The 17,291-nt window shown below is 40.6% G+C and overlaps 1 protein-coding gene and 1 long non-coding RNA gene across 3 annotated transcripts; one reads left to right on the top strand and one right to left on the bottom strand.

Moving 5' to 3' along the window:
* Positions 1–267: 267 nt before the first annotated feature.
* On the top strand, positions 268–15,746 carry glyr1 (glyoxylate reductase 1 homolog (Arabidopsis)). 2 transcript variants are annotated; one of them, XM_028024004.1, is made up of 16 exons: positions 275–398; positions 3,210–3,246; positions 3,333–3,412; positions 3,497–3,635; positions 4,579–4,689; positions 5,756–5,839; positions 7,224–7,277; positions 8,051–8,101; positions 8,183–8,256; positions 8,371–8,470; positions 9,280–9,390; positions 11,001–11,102; positions 11,202–11,364; positions 11,857–12,036; positions 12,178–12,302; positions 13,199–15,746. In XM_028024004.1, exons 1-16 carry the CDS (start codon positions 361–363, stop codon positions 13,271–13,273), a joined length of 1,524 nt encoding a protein of 507 aa, XP_027879805.1. In that variant the 5' UTR covers positions 275–360; the 3' UTR covers positions 13,274–15,746. The 2 variants fall into 2 exon arrangements, with proteins under 2 accessions (XP_027879807.1, XP_027879805.1); XM_028024006.1 differs by lacking the exon at positions 5,756–5,839 and having other exon boundaries at positions 268–398; positions 13,199–13,340.
* Positions 14,561–17,125, bottom strand: LOC114148620 (uncharacterized). The gene is made up of 2 exons (XR_003596311.1): positions 16,694–17,125; positions 14,561–16,584 (listed from the first exon to the last, which is right to left on the bottom strand). It is a non-coding gene; the product is annotated as an uncharacterized LOC114148620 (long non-coding RNA).
* Positions 17,126–17,291: the final 166 nt, after the last annotated feature.

Below are 17,291 nucleotides of genomic sequence, written 5' to 3'. Positions count from 1 at the left end.
ACTCTTTGTTTGCAATCTATTTAAAATATCAAATATTACTTCCTCTTGGTAAAATGTACCAAAAATACTAATAATAGTTAACCAGAACAATCACTTAAAGCATGAAATATGATGGAACTGGGAAAAACTTGACCATAGTTGTGATTTTATTTTTTATTCGGATCTTAGTCTATAATAAAGTTTATTACAGTTTCAAACCGGGTTTTTTGATGCTCTTATTTAATATGATTGTGAAAGCTGTTTGCTAAACGCAGTCAGACCAGGGGGCGGATATTACACGCCCACACACGGAGGAAGGCTTTAGTGGGTGTGTGTAGTCTTTTCCTCTCATTCAGTGCGACGTTTTATTTAAGTTGAAAGATGGCGGCGGTGCATCTCAGGATCGGGGATCTGGTGTGGTGAGATGACCTTTAAACACAATTACGCGCTCCCTTTTCTGCTCAGACTGCATAGTGTGCTGTTGTAGCTGCTAATTTAAGAGAAGGCCAGGTTTTGGTTGCGTTAAGAGGAATTACCGCAGCGGAGAAGCTTAGTTGGTGTTCAACCCAAACAAGTTGCTAACCGAGCAGAGCTAGCTGTGCTAGCTCCCTGTTAGCGGAACAACTACTGGAACCTGGTGTGAAGCTCGCAGAGTTACTTTATTCGGTCACAACGCGTCGTTTTGTCCTCCGGAATCGCGAACTGCTGGTTGAATCTGTAAAGCTTCGACTATGAGTTTCTTCTTGTTGACATGTTGTGCTAGTTGTGCTAGCATCATAGCTAGTAGCGGATGTCGTTAGACCTTGCGCCTGCTCTGTTTCCGTGTTATTAACTTAGCACAAGCGCTTGTTTTATTTACATGCGCCTCTTTGTGTAAAATGACCTTCAGGCAGAGCAGGAAACGGCGTGAAGAGCCACAGACACGTTTCCTCTGGTTTGGATAAAACATTGAGCAAGCAGCCAGAGTGGGTCACGTGCTACCGAAGCTATGACAACATTGACTGCTGGATCTGCTGTTTACTCCCTTCAGCCCCCCGAGTTCCTTCATTTCCGCCCCGGGGAAACTGGCATCGTTTAGCGGGGAAAGTTAGGTCTTATTATTAGGCGGACTCTCAGTTTCAACACAAAGTTAAGCAGCTGTGCAGGTATTTGAACAAGCCAAGCCCGTGAAGCGGCAGTTAAAGCAGACACGGCCTTGTGAAAGAGTCAGACTTTGGCCAGAGTTCTGCAAACACAGTTTCCAGTGGGACAGAAACACCAGGCCCACCCAGACCATGGATCAGCACATTCATTTACAATTAGCTCTTAAAACTCTTGTAACCTGTGTACACAATCTTAAACCCTAAAGTGTCCCCCTCTGCTCTGCGTTTATTTTCAGTACCCTGTAAAATAAATGTATGGATGTTGCCCAAAAATGCATAAGCATGACAAAAATATTATGATATGGTGGCTGTAAATGGCCTGTACTTGTAAAGTGCTCAAGTCCAAAGAATCCTAAAATGCTTAACACTACATTGACATTGTGGCAGCGGCCACCGGCTCTCCAACGTCACCAGCTGGCAAGGTGGGTGAAATGTCTTGCCCAGGGACAGGATGACTGAGCTTGGGTTCAAACTGGCAACCCACTGGTTATAGATTGGACACCTACCACTGTTGCCTCAAGTGTTGCACATGAACATGAAAACAAACGTATGGTTGCCTATTCACACTTCTTCTAAGATGACAATTACCATCTCATTTACATGACAAATTTATCTGGCGGATAAATTGTCCCAGAAATTATTGCGATAGAAGTTAATGTCTATTGCAACAATTACAGACAAAATGGTCTGTAATTGTGAGACCATTTTTAACTACTACAACAATAATGACATGTTAATGCAAATACACCTTCTCAAAGATAAAAAAAAAAAACCCCGTTTAATTTCAATAGAACATCTAGCAGTGAAACTGGAAAACATGTTAAATATACAAAGTCAATAAAACAGCCAAAATAACAATAATTAAACTGGATCATAAAGTCTCTGCAAACAAAGTTGCTTTTCAAAAAATATCACTGCGACAGGGAAACAAGGAACATTGTTGTGATGATCTGTTGAAGGCAGAGTGTCGGAAAGAGTATTAGCATCTTAAAGAGAAAGACATAGAAAGAAAAAAACATTTTTATTTTTTCCTTCAACATTATAGATGACTTATTTTCTGGGGTTCTGATATTTGCTATCAACCTAAAGCACAAAGGCAGTAACAGTTCTAAATGATTAGATCATCAAATAAACTAAATATTTATGGTTACTGTGACAGAATCATGTTTGGGCCTCTGAAACCTTTCTGTATCCCGACGGCAGTAATCAGCCCATGAAGCCAGCTGTGGAGCTGGTGCCCATTTCACTTCTTTTCCAGTTTTGGAACAATTAATCAGCTCCCTTTAAATGCTGAAAATAAGCTTGTAGAGTTTGTCTTGAATTGGTTAAAGTAAAAAAATAAAAGAAACTTTGTTTACAAAATAAAACCAAGGGAAGGTTTTGGGGTGGCCTAGTCAAAGTCTGGACTTAAATCTCCTTCAAGTCATGTCTGCACGTTATCAGTTAACAGTCACCCCACTGTTATTAGCTCAGTGACTTTCTTTCTACATTTGGCAACATTTCAGACAAAAACAATTACTTTCCAAAATGAGAATCAGCAGGTCAGGGTTTTTAAAGATCCGTAATCTGCAGTTGACCAGTAAAGTGCAATCTGTGCACCTCTAACACAAACTGTTCATGTAATCTGAGCTTATTACCAGTTATCACAAACGCTTATGTTATTGCTGCCAAACGTAACCCATCCAGCTTATGTTTAGTCAGATCATATTAAGGATTGTTTGATGGCCTGACACATTTTTACTCTTAGAAAAACAAAAGAAAACTAAAGGAAAAATAGTTAGCTGCTAGTGGAGCTTAGGGGCGACAACAAAGCATAAATCTTTCGGTTGTATTGCTGTGCCAATGCTGATTATGTGGCTAATGACTTTCTTGGTTCCTCAAAAAGAGTCTAGTTTATCAGAGTTCAGTAAATCCCTCTGTTAAGGAGAGATTAAGCTTCAAGTGTTGAGTTTAGGGAGTAAGTATCCAGCGCTTTGTGCAATCTGAGCCCAAGGCCTGCAGCAGCTTATCTAGAAACTTGTTTAAATGTTTAAAACATTTGAGGTCCACAGAGAATATTTCCACTAATATCTGTTGTTGTTATTTCAGGGGCAAGCTGGGCCGTTATCCCCCATGGCCAGGAAAGGTGAGGGACAACTCCTCTACATTACCTTCAAACTAGTGCTGCAACACCATTCACTACTTACTGAGACGTATTCCTGTGTGTTTCAGGTAGTAAGTCCCCCTAAGGACCTGAAAAAGCCCCGGGGCAAGAAATGCCACTTTGTGAAATTCTTTGGAACTGAAGACCAGTAAGTAGGAGGACCTGCTCTGGTTTCCACATGCTTTACATTCTCTGTCAGATGTGCTACAGTAGCTCTTGTCTCTCTGACCAGCGCCTGGATCAAAGTGGAACAGCTGAAGCCCTACCACCCCCACAAAGAGGAGATGATCAAGATTAATAAAGGGAAACGTTTCCAGCAGGCCGTTGATGCCGTGGAGGACTACCTGAAGAAAGCCAAAGGAAAGGAACAGGTAGGGGAGGGAGGAGGAGGGACACTGGAAACCATAGCATCTTATCTTAGTGGGTGAAATGGTTTTGTTCTGACATTCAAAAGTACAACACTCTTTCAAAAGTATCTGCATCCCTTTAACATTTCAGGATTTCCATATTACAATCACACACTTCAATATATTTTATTTGATTTTTATGTGATGGCACCGACCAGCGCAAACAGTGAAACTTGATGCTAACACTTGGACGATCAGGGTTACCTCCAGAAAACTTGCTAAACAGGGACAGGCGGTCCCGGTTTTTGTATCAAATTGTGCATGCATACATTTTATGCATTTTAACACAAACCATAGACCTAGAATTTTACCATTTTCTGAGGGCGACAGTTTTGTTAAATTTGAAATATTTTTAATTGTTTAATATTTAAATTTGCACTGTGCATCCAGACCACTAGGGGGAATCTAGAGTAGATAATATTACCTCTCTAAAGATGCTGCTAATAATAAAAGACTGTTTCAAAGAGATAAAATATGAAACCCCTTTTTCCTCCTTCTTTCCATCTTTCCTCTCAATTTTACTGGACAATAAATTTTATCAGAAAATATTGCGATAAATCATAATGTCATTCCAGGATCGTTTTAAGTAATATATTGATATTGGCGTAATAATGCACATTTGCCCTTTAAAAGACTAATAAACTTTAATTTTATATATTAAAAAAAACAACATTCAACACTGGAACTGGAAGATATTTTAAATATCCAAAACATTTTGTCACTGACATGAGTTATTTCAGAGAGGGGAAAGTTTTTCAAGACACTTTCGCTGTAGTAAGATGTGACAACACTTGTTCACTGTTTTGCCGGACTATGTCGCCGTAGCAACTCTAATTTAAAACTAATAGCCTTCTCAGACCTCCAGACGTGTTTGTAAGCTGAACGTGTCGGTGTGTGTTTCTGGCAGAACTCTGAGGGCAAAGGCGACTCTAAAGGAAAAAAGGCCTCCAACAAGCCACTGAAAATTCTAGAGGAGGACGACGAGGACCTCAGTGCACTGAAGGACCCCTCGGAAAAGGTCAGTGGTGCCCCAGAAAGCTAACGGTGTCGAGTGAAGAAAATGCTTTATGCTTAAAAGCTATAGTCTTACAGAAAATGTGAAAGGGTAAAAATAAGCCTTTATTTTACAGCTATGGTCCATTTTTTTGTTTTCTTAAATTCAGGCTTTTTGTCTTGTTTCAGTACAACATACTCAATAATTCTAAAATGATTTTCTGTCAATCTTGGGTGTGGCTGATCATCCATGACATGTTTTCATAGTTTTATTAAGACAACATATTGATGTGAAGTCATCCTTCCACCACTGCTGCTTTTCATGTGGCTCAGAAAACCTGTTAATAATCTGTGAAAATATCTGTCAGAAGCAACCAATCATAGCCAGGAGGCGGGTCTCACTGCTGTCAATCACTCTCCATGTGGTGCTGCTCATCACCTACCCCCCGTTGCTCTCTGCTACGCTACAGCAACTCATAGCAGGTGCTGTCGTGAATGCTAAAGCTTGTTAGCTTTGCCACCAATGGCGGTGGAAAAAATGGTTTTCCTGAAATGGCGGATTATTTTTCTGCCGTTAAAACGTTTAGCAGTGAGTACATGAGGTTGATTGACAGTGCTTAGACCCTCGTCTTGTCTCTGATTACTTGTTTTTGGTCGGGAGTTGTACATTTTTGCAGACGACAATAGTAGCTCAGGGAGCTCAATCTTTTCACAATTATCTGTCTCATACCATCCTGTCACAACATGGTGACAGTTTTAACAAATATGCGGGGGGAAAAAAAATTGACTTGGTAAAAGTTACATCCTGCACTTTTAAACTTTGTAGCATCTGGTCTCCGTGCTAGCCTCGGACCTGGTGTATGCGCCGAGTTTAGAGTAGAGTCCTCTTCCGGTCCAGATGAGTTCCCTGACGTCCCATCGGTTCTGGATGCCTTCCCTCCACACACCGACCTTCACCAGCTCTCTGCTGCTGAACATTGCTCTCTAAATAAAAAAAAAAATACACCCCTCTCCCCAGCAGCTACGGACCATTACAGATTCCTCCTCCCCTTTGGTTTTAAAGGTGAACATGTGTCTTTTTCCTCTTTAAGGACTTAACTGACTCTGACCCCGAGCCGTCGGCTCTTGAGAGGCTGGGGGCCGGACCTGGTTCAGGATTCAAATGGGAAAGCAGTGTAGGTGAACCTCTTCCTGGCTCCCCCTGCTGTCAGCCTGCCCTGCTTGCTGTTTTTCTACCTGAGCTTCACCCTAACCTTGGCTTTAAATCACCAACGACTGCAGACCTTTCCCTTCTGACCTGTTTGGTGCTCACCTTTGACTGCTGATGCTGCTCGTTGGGTGTGTGTGTGTGATCACAACATGGTCGGTGAGCGACTGCAGAAGCAGAGCTTCAGGTTTGAGGTTGCCTAGAAATGACAAGTCCTGATTTGTTAAGTGGAGGTAAAGAGAACCAGGAAAGAGAAGGGTTGACCTCTCTGGATGAAGGGGTATTAGGCCAGTTTATGATGTGCGGGTGTGTGTGTAATGAAATGGGGAAGAACTCCTGGACCAGTAAATAAGTGGTTCACACAGACTGGCAGAATCCGCCCGCCTCCTCTTTTCTGCTCAGTCTGAATAAAAACAAGCGTTTCCTCTGGAACATGTCGACACAAAACCTTATTTTAGTCTTCCTTCAGGGCTTCAGAAATCTAAATGTGCAGATTAGCCTTTGACATTTGCTAAACCTACAACCAATCTACAGTTGCAAAGTGAAATAAAAGTACAGTTCATAAAAATTGTAAAATTATAATTTGAGTGAAAAATGTACCAAAAAAAAGTCTGTTTCATTGTGTACTTGTCAGCCAGCCATGTCTTATTTTGTATTGATGTCACATCTGAATCTCTCTCTGGAATTGAATTGTTTTCATTTTTGAATCTATTTCTAATATTGCATAAAAAAGGCTTAACAGTAATGAAAAATCTGCTGTGGTCCAATGTTTTTGTCTGATTAATTGTCAGAATAATCAATTACTAAAATAAAACAATCAAAACAAGTCAGCCAACCAGAGCCGGCCCAGGAGCAAGAGCTCCTAACAAGCTCCAATTCCAACTCCATGAACACCCACATGAATTTCCTCAACCAGCACACAAATATCAAACATAGATGGCATAAATCTGCTCCAAATAGAACCAGTTAAGAACGGGAAGCCGTTTAGTGGAAAAGACCTGGAAGATATAACATTATGAGGCAGGGCTGTGGACAGACAAGATCATCAGCCACACACAGCAGGAGCAGAGCAAAGCATCAGAAACAGGAAGTGCTGAAGCTGGAGGGACATGTGTCGTTCCAAATGTCTCCTGGCCCGGCCCGTGTTATTACACACACCTTCAATCTCTCAGCTCTTGTTTGACTTTTTTTCTGAATGGTTTGGAGAAGTTGAGACAAACTGGGATCTAACCAAACCCCCACCTTGGTTTGCTCTGGTTGAACGTTTTGAATCTGTGTTTTCTCCCTCCCCGCTTGGTGTTTTCTCTGCTCTCACACACACACACCGTCTGACTGAGCTCTTTGCCTTCCAGCCTGTCAAGGATGACCCACATTTCCATCACTTCCTGCTCAGTCAGTCCGAAAAGGTAAGAGGAAACAACACAGTACACTTTACATCATTACCTATTTACTATGCCTTGAAAAAGTATTCACACCCCTTCAAGTTGAGTTCTTCTGGTGAGATTTGAATGAAGAAAACACAATAATGAAGCTTGTTTTTAAACATTTTTCACAATAAGAATCCCAAAACTGTAGTGTACATTGGTATTCAGCCCCTGATACCATCCACACACGAGTTTGTAATTCTACCCATACTCATTTTAGGAGTAACCCAGACATTTTCTTTAACCCTAGCCACACTTCCTCTATTTCGAACCTTAACCAAAACTTCATTCACACGATATCTTTAAATCTAACCTTTGACTCAATGGGGACCACCGTACTAGGATTGTATAAAGCTTTGGTTCCCATATGGCTAATTGATCTTCAGGAGGTTAGTAAAAACGACAGCAGTGGACCAAAGAAGAATAGCTAACCAAGTACACACACACACACACACACACACACACACACACACAGCTACGATGTGTCCCTGGTCCACCACACCTACGCAAGATGTCCCATCAGCTGTTAGCTTCAGACTGTTTTCATCAAAGACTTATGCAGAATCCCTGCTTCTTTCAGACTTAATCCATAAAAATCAATAACTAAAGGAGTCAACCTTAAAAATATAAAGAGTGGATGATGTTATACATGTCTTCAGTTGTTTTATGTGAAGCATGACTAGTTTTGACAACCCAGTTGTGAAGTTGATGTTCCAGCTTAGCGTTATCTTTGATCCTTGTATGTTTCTCTACAGCCAGCCTCATCAATGGAACCGATTAGTAAGCGGCTGAAAATCATCGAGGAGGTAAAGGAAAGCGTAAATTAAAATAAAATAAAAAAAACCTCAATCTTCACTGTGACATTAACAGGGACTTTTTTTCTGCAGGTCACAGGTTCAACTTCTATCCAAGCAGCAGACAGCACAGCTATTAATGGCAGTATCACACCCACAGATAAAAGGTACTGTGGCACTTCCAATCTAAAAGCCAAATGAAAGCTTTGATTTGGAAACTGCTGAGATTTCATTTTAATCCACAAAGTTGACTTTTTGCATTCTGGCTCATCCCTCTGCAGGATAGGCTTCCTGGGTCTCGGACTCATGGGTAGTGGCATCGTTTCCAACTTGTTGAAAATGGGCCATGTTGTCACTGTGTGGAATCGCACTGCAGAAAAGGTACTGTCATGTAACAGTTGGTGAAAGCTACAAAAGCCGGTCAAACCGATTCTAATGTTTTCAGAAAGTCGATGCATAGATCTATGTATCAGCTCTTTAACAACAATCAGAACCTAAATGTTGTGGTAGTAATATCTGCTGCTGCAGATGGTTACAGTGTTATTGTCCAAAGTGAAACCTGTTCTGTACCAACATGGGCTGAGAGGCCACTCTGCAAGGAAAAGGACAGAACTCTAAAAACAACATAAAAAGCCAGATGATAGTTTCAATCTTACCAAGCCAGTATTGATCCGATACTGATACGACTCTGTATCGATATTATCAATATTTTGGACCGATACGCCCACCTCTGGTAACAATCATTGTAATTTTGAAAGAAAAAGCTGTGTCAGTGCGTGGGTGTTTTGCTGCAGGACTGATTGGGATGTTGGGAATATATCGAATCAGGAGGAATGGGCCAAAATCACAACAAAACAAATTACTGTGAGAGTCTTGAGGGAAAAAAAACCCCAAAAACATTTGACCCAAGTTGTTGGGTCAAATGTTATAAAAGGCAATTCTACAAATACTGAGGACATTAATGGAAACTTTGAAGAAATATTAAAATTCTCTAAAAATATATATATATTTAAAGTGTAAGTGGAAATAAACTTAGAACTATCTGATCTAAAACAGAAAAGGTTTAGTCTTACTTGATGTCTGAATGAGGAAATAAAGGTTGTCTGTTTATACAGTGTGTTACACAAATATTCTAAGACGCCTTTGGAAAGCATGACAGTGGGTCTGACGTCTGCTCTGCTGTGTTTCAGTGTGACCTGTTCATCCAGGAGGGGGCCAGGTTAGGCAGGACCCCTGCAGAGGTGGCCTCTATGTGTGACATCACTTTCTCATGTGTGTCTGACCCCAAGGCTGCCCGGGACGTGAGTATCTCACTCATTTCAGAGTAATTTAACTCTTAACATGCTCAAATAACTTCCTGGAAGCGGCTGCTGTGGAAGCCGGTCAGAGCAGGATGTTGATTTAAAGCTGCAGTACGTAACTTTTACAAAAATCAGTGTTTTACAGATTTGTTAAAACTGTCATCAGGGCCGGCCCAAGCCTCCATGGGGCCCTAAGTGAAATTTAGTTTTGGGGCCCTCTAGTTCTGGTAATAATGTGGACTGGCTGCAATCAACAGTCCCATCATTAGATCATTCACACACCTGCTATAAACTTATTGCATCTCTGGTATTGCTGTTTACATTATATACATGTATAATAAGATACATTTATTGGCCAACTGATTTATCAACCAGTTGATTTCTGGGCGCCGATTTCCTTCATTTTGGGGGATCATGATCTGCTGATACTTACACATGAAGCCCATCTTATCCCCTGATCTTATCTTCGTCAGCAAAGGTTTATAAATCATCTCTGTCCTCTTCTGCTCTACAGTGAGAGGTTTGACTGACAGACCGACCCACCAGGTCGGGAAAGAGTGTTTACAGTTAACAATATTCACCCCACTGTTGCCAACTCAATGACTTTCTTGTTATATTTAGCAACATTTCAGACAAAAAATATTCATATCAGCCAAAATCAGCAGGTCAGGCATTTTAAAGATCACGGATCGGCCAGAAAACTGTAATCGGTGCAGCTCTACACACATATTCATGACATTCTTTGATTAAATAAATTTCTCTTAGGCATAACTCCAATAGCTAAAAATGTAATTCATACCAGATGAGTCTTTCTCCCCTGAGAATGTGGACCGGTACCGGTACTGGACTGATTCTGAGCCTTCAAATGATTTTAACAGAAGTTTCACATAACTTAGAAGTTGATGTAAAATAATGTTTTTAGCCACAAAATGATTTTGCTCAGCAGCAAACAACAAATCCCCAACTACAGCATAGAGCAGCTCATTGATGTAGCAGCTACTGTATGTAGCCTGATGTAAAAACATTTTGCTAGACAATGTCAAACATTGAGAGGTTTTAATTATTATCAAACATCATCAAACTGCATTTTGAAACCAAAAATACCTCAGAAATATTCAGAGCCAACCAGGAGAATCAACTCATTTAAAGTTTAAACTCAGTTTCACACAAAGACTCTTGCATAAATGTTGAACTGAACCGTTCCAGGTTGCTATCAAGCTACAGCTTTACAAATCTTTTACATTACATTACCAAGACATATCAAAACAAACCTTTATCTTGGCTTTTTTCTATTCTTCCTCTTTCTTTTCTCCCTCAATGAAGGATGAATCCTTTTTTGAGACATTGTTTTGCTTACTTGCTTGTTTTGGATGCACTCTGCTCATTGCACAGCAGCTCATGTTACCGGCGAAGTGTGCGGTATTTACTGCGGCCACCAGGGGCCGCTGAGAGCCCCTGGTGGCCTAAAAGTTGATATTTCTTTAGTATTCTTGTCAAGGAGGGTCGCTAGCCAGAAACTAAAACTCTTTTCCCCTAAAGTTTATGAATTGGTGACTTTCCACTGCTCAATGAGTGATCCTGGCTCTTCTGCTGGGCTATGATTGTTGCAGTTGGTGTTGGGACCCAGTGGAGTTCTCCAGGGAATCAGGCCAGGCAAATGCTACATAGAGATGTCCACTGTAGATCCAGAGACCATCACAGAGCTCTCCCAGGTAACCCAGCAACCAGGTCGCACTGTCCATCTGGAACGCTGGAAGCAGCTGTTATCTCCGTAACGACGCGTTCACTGTTTCTGTGCGTTGGAACTCTAGGTGATCACGTCACGGGGCGGCCGCTTCCTGGAGGCTCCGGTGGCAGGAAGCCAGCAGCTCTCCAACGATGGGATGCTGGTTATCCTGGCAGCTGGAGACAGAACGGTTTATGAGGACTGCAGCAGCTGCTTTCAGGCCATGGGCAAGACCTCGTTCTTCCTCGGTACGTAGGCTGCACTGGACGGGTGTCCTGCGCCAAGCTAACATCCAACGCTTTGAAATCTTGCAGTGTCAACCAGATATTATTAGCAGCCAAATAACAAAACCACAATCTGGCTCGTCTCCGGAAGCTACGCTGATGTGTTGATTAGCAACACAAAAGGAGAAGGAAACACGGAAAATGCTGTGAAGGGTGGCAAAACATCACTAACCTGGTTCAGATCAAAGTGTTTCCAGGGGTTGGATGAAAAAAAAAAAAACCCCATTGAATTTCAGGAATCGTTTTCCTCTCACTTGACAAGTAGGCACTACTTTATTTTAATCTGTCACATAAAACCCCAAAACTCTTCATGTATGTGGTTGTGCTGTGACAAAATGCCAAACAAAAAGGTCCAAAAGGTGTGGGGAACGCTGCAGTGCAGGTTCTCCTGTACAGGACGTGCTGCTGTTCGTCCTGCGGTGTGTGAGGTCAGACCGTGTGGCTCTGCGTCTCCAGGTGAAGCAGGCAATGCAGCGAGGATGATGCTCATCCTCAACATGGTCCAGGGCAGTTTCATGGCCACCATCGCAGAGGGGCTCACCCTGGCTCAGGCCACCGGCCAATCACAGCAGACCTTCCTGGACATCCTGTGCCAGGGCCAGATGGCGAGCACCTTTGTAGACCAGAAGTGTCAGAGTGAGTCTCTTTCATCTGACTGACAGCTGGAATGTTTTTTTTTTATGGTCTCAAGCTCTGCTGTAAGAACTTGTATGAACATTGTAAAGCAGGTATGATGTTCAGACAGACACGGCACAACAGTGTTTCTGTTCCTTCCAGATATCCTGCAAGGCAACTTTAAACCAGACTACTATTTGAAACACATTCAGAAGGACCTGAGGCTAGCCATCTCCATGGGCGACATGGCCAACCATCCAACTCCGATGGCTGCAGCAGCCAACGAGGTACTGCTGAGTCTCTCAATTATAGGATGTCGCTGAAAATCCTAATTTCATCGACAAATTATTTAGAATTTTAAGTCTCTACTTCTTTTTAAAACGTTAAATTTGTGATGTATATATATTCATTTCAAACAGCGGCTTTTTTTCCTTGTAGGTCAGTTCATGTCATTTTGATAATTGGGACTAAAATGAAATGTCAAAATCAGATATTGAAAAGTAAAGGCTGAACTCCTCCATGCAGAAGTTCATGCAGCATCTGGGTGCCGATTGTTCAGCACACAGTCAAACATTTCTACTTTTAAAACGAAGAATCATTTTTGGAGGTCCGATTCTGATGTAATCAATTTTTTGGGAAAGTGACCTTTGGGCTTTTATCGCCTTTACAGTGTCGAGAAGAAAGTACTGGATGTTTCACTCTTATTTATTTTACGAATAAAATAAATAAAACACTTGCACCACTGAACATGTTATTGGTGCTATTAATTATAATATCAGCCCGATAAAAATGACATCATAATTTCTTAACGTTGGGCTGATGATTATATGACAATAATTATTATGAACCCCTATATTCTTTTCCCCTCAAAAAAGTGAATGATTGATTTTTAAAACTAATAAAAGGCTAAAACATCAAAGAGAGTGAATACTTTTTCTAGGCATTGTAAGCTAGAACAATCTAAATGAACAGAAGTAGATACATGAAATAAATCACCGTCTGGAATAACTTTATAGGAGTTTCACTTTTTGAACTGATTTAGTCTAAGTTTCTTCTAATTTATGTATTTATATTTTACATATGTACACATTTGCTTCTCTAAATGGTGACTCTTTGGGGATGAAATGTTGACTCGATTATTTCTTTGTGGTCGTGCGTCACCGTTTCTCTGTTCCGCCTGCAGGTGTACAAGAGGGCTAAAGCACTGGACCAGTCAGACAACGACATTTCTGCCGTCTACAGAGCCTACATTCACTAGAGTGAGAGCTGACCCATCCTCTGGACCACGCAGTCTTTAATCATTTATCTCTTCTTTGTCATCTAATGAGTTTTTATTAGAAATTCTAGTGGTTTTATTTGGTTTTGCCCCAGTGCCAGCCCGCATCGTCCCACACCGGCCCGAAAGTCTGGGATTTTTTTTTTTTCTTTTCTCTTATTCTTTTTCAAAAACGGCGACCTCGAGTCTTGCACTGACTCTACCGGGAAGAAGAACTGCTGAAAGAAGGTTCCAGAACGAGGTTCTGCTGAAGCTTGCAGACACCTTTTTTGAAAAATAGTCAATAAAATCCAGCGTGGAGAGCTTTAGGGGAGTATAGCCCCACCGTGTGGCGGGAGGTGTTGCTGTCATGTTTTGTGCACACGTAAACATTTTACCCATGTGTGTATTTTAAGTAAAACCCTTGGTTTTTTTTCTTTTACTGTTAAATTGATCACAGAAACCACCAAGAACATGCCACTGCATTGCCTTAATACTGAAACCCTTCAAGTATTTCAATCCTAGATGTATTTATTTCTGTTTTCTGTAGGTCTCCATGGCGCAGCGTGGTCAGGGCTACTTCCTGTTTGTTTCATACGGTAGTGGATGTGATGTGTAAGGACAGAGTAACAGACGTGTTGAGGCCTTAAACTGCAGTAAAAGCTATTTTCACCAGAACTTCAGTTTCACGGATGATATAATTTTTTGTCTTTTGCAGCGAGTTCTCATGTCTTTAGTTTCTGCTTTTTAAAGGAGGTAAATCCTGTTTTGTTTTTTTATTTGCATTGATAAAGGAAACTTATAAGAAGTCCCAGTGTTGATGGTTTGATTGGGGAGTTTATAAAAGATGTAAGTCAACTAACTGATGGCTAATCCTTATTTAAGAGCTCATTATTTCAGTTTTGTGCTGACGTTTTTGGTGGAACATAAACTGTTACACAGTCGGCCTCCATCAGGTGGCTCGTTATGTATCTGTACTTCCCTGCCTTGGGTGGCTAATGAAGGGTGAAACAAACCGCTCACTTTCCGGTGATTTCCTCCTTTACACAAATGAACAAATAAAACAAACAGAGATCCACCGCGTTGTCATGTCACATAAACTCTGCCTCATGCGTTTGAAATGTGACGAATAACGGTGAAAACGATCCGATTCGCTCCGCAGCCCGTTGAGCTCTCATGTTCATTTTCCACATCACCAGCCCTTCTCTTCTGCGCTCTATTAATATTATTATTTTAATAATTGGTGATCTCCAGCATGGAAATGCAGCACTCTCTACATTTACCAGAAGCTTTTTTTTTTTTTTTTTTTTGCAGTAATGGGAGGAAAACTTGACTTTTGATTTCAGCACAATTGTTATTTATTGGAGGGGGGCAAAAATCTCCTGTGAAGACGTTTCTTTTAGTTGTTTCCTCTCACCCTCAACAATATATCAGAACTCGTTTTTAAATTTAGATTTATTTAAAGCGACCTTTTTAGTAGCTAATGAGTGTTTTGTGTCTTTTAAATGTTTTTGATTTCTCTTTTCTTTTTTTTTTTTTGTGAACAGAATCCCTGAAGGGACATTGGAGGGGAGAAAAAAATCTATCTGGTGCGCATGAGAATTAGTATTTTTTCCCACAGTGTCCCTCTAGGGATTCTGTACTTTTAGTCACGCTTCAAAAATGGAAGAGACAACAGAACCTAGTGTTGAAGTGAGGTATACAAATATATACTGGACTAAATGCTCCCAGTGAAAGATGAATTTGTGAGATAATGCTTCATAATAGGATTCACTCGAGTCCGAAGATGTGGAGGGTGCTGTCGCTGGATGACCACAAACGGCTCACCGATCATAGATAAAATATATAAAAATAACCAAATATATTGATGCAAAAACGAGAGTGATTTTAACAGTAGGTACGTGAAGCAAGCTGTCCTGCTTCTGTTGGTTTGTATGAAATGAATGAGCTCCCTGATTGGCCACCAGAAGACCCCAGTGTTTTTCTTTGTCTACCTTCTCCAGTGGAAAGTAGAAATGAATTGGTTTCTCTTCAAATAGGACTCTTTAGTTGTGTAGAAAATTTATATTTTGGAAAAGGAAAAAAAAAAAAAACACCCGTTTGCCATGGTAAAGATTTTTTGTTTTTTTCCAGACACTTGTGAGGGTGGAAAGCTTGTTTTTAGAAGACAGTTGTAAATAGCACATGAAACTACATAGGGTTCCTTTTTGTATTTACAATATCCAGAATTAATGACAACTACTCTGCAGAACGACTAACTTCTTCTATCTCTTGATACTGTAGGTGGTTTCGTTCAACTGTAAATGGTTTATAAATATGTGGCTCCTACAGTCTGGCTTATTGCATTGAAATCATAAGGATCTGGATCCCATCAGTACAGAGAGGGTGACAGTTTGGTTTTGGGGTTATTTATGATTTTGTGTACATGTAGAAATACCAAGAATTTTGTGCTGTTTAATAAATCCTCTCCTGATTACTGATGCAGATTGATTTGCTTTCTGTTTGTATTGTATGTTTTTGCATTAAAATTCACAAGGATTGCCGGCACATTATTTAAACAGGTTGTTGATTTGGTGTAACTAAAAACAAAATGTCTTTCTTCAAAAGGTCATTGACATTGGTAAATATATACTGTAAATTTGTTTTAACTTTTCAATAAACACCCTTTTGGATTTTAAAATGGAGATACAAGTTTTGCAAAATGTCTGTTTTTGGAAACCTTCTGACATTTTTAGGAGACAATTGATTGTTGTTCCTCCTCCGTGTCGTCCCACACTCCTGAATCCTGGACAGCAGTAAACTGACAAATTACAGAACTGAATAAGCAGTACTCCAGTGGTTCAATTTTTTGAACCATTTTTTTATGTGTTGCTGCTGGGGTTTTTTTTAAAACATGTAATTTTGGAATATTAAAAAAGAAGTTGGAGAAAGAAAAAGAATAATTGCTCACTAATCAGGAGTTGTTTTTGGGAAGATATACTAATAGGAAATTGCTGTAGTCCAAACAGACATATGAACAGATTTGCGCCAGTTAACGTTGTCATGGAGACCGTTTGCTTCGGGTTCTCCGCCCACTGCAGAATCCATTGCAGACTCTGGATCCGTCGTGGTCCGCTGGGCTCTTTGCATCTCCAACTCTTCAGAATGTGTTGAAATGTGTGAAAAGTCTCCTTATCCATCAAAGTGTCGATTAGCTCCAATCTGTTGCCTCTTGTGATGTCATTGACCCAAAAACACCAAAGCAGAACTTTCAGGGTTTTTTCATCTCTGAAATGTATGCAGTCAGATTCTGCGGTGGAAACATGGTTCACTTTCTAGTGAAAAAACACACGACTCAATTGTTTCTGTAAATATGTGTCAATGATGTAAAGCACTTTGAACTGATACGCAAATAAACGTGACTACAGTGAGCTGAATATTTACCACTAAGAAACCCAAATTAAACAACATAAAACACACAAACGGTGTTTGCACGTCGCTTTGCAGCTGTTTTTGTTGGAAAATAGCTTCAAACTGGGACTCAGTTTATTTACTCCATCGATCCCCTGCTGACCGCTGATAACGAGTCAACTGAACTTTGCATGCTGGGGTTTGGTTGTGTGCGAGTGGGCGGGGCTTACCATATAAGGCTTAGTGGGTGGGGACATCTTAATAGCAAGTGTGTGACCAGGGGAATGTTGCGTTCACTGCGTCTCGTAAAGACTAACATTTTTGTCTTTTGGGATTTTTTTCGGGGGGCGACATGAACTTTTAAACTCTTTCAGCTCGAGAAGAGTGTTTACAGACAACTTAAATACCAAAATTCTCATATTTCTAAAACAAATAGGACAGAGAAAAAACGATTACCTGAACACGCCCAACAGATCCCTCAAACGTCCAGCTTTCAATTGTCTTTAAAGTTACACGTATGTAGAATTTTGATGAAAGCCAGTTAATAGTTAATGCGCAGTGGTTACTGTCGGTCACAGAGGGCTTATTTTTATGTTTATTGTAAGAAGATTAATTTTGCCTGTCATCGGCT

Source organism: Xiphophorus couchianus, chromosome 7 (assembly GCF_001444195.1).
Source record: "Xiphophorus couchianus chromosome 7, X_couchianus-1.0, whole genome shotgun sequence".
In the NCBI taxonomy this organism is placed as follows: Eukaryota; Metazoa; Chordata; class Actinopteri; order Cyprinodontiformes; family Poeciliidae; genus Xiphophorus; species Xiphophorus couchianus.
Note: the sequence above shows the minus strand (reverse complement) of the source record. Positions and strands in the feature narration are given on the sequence as shown.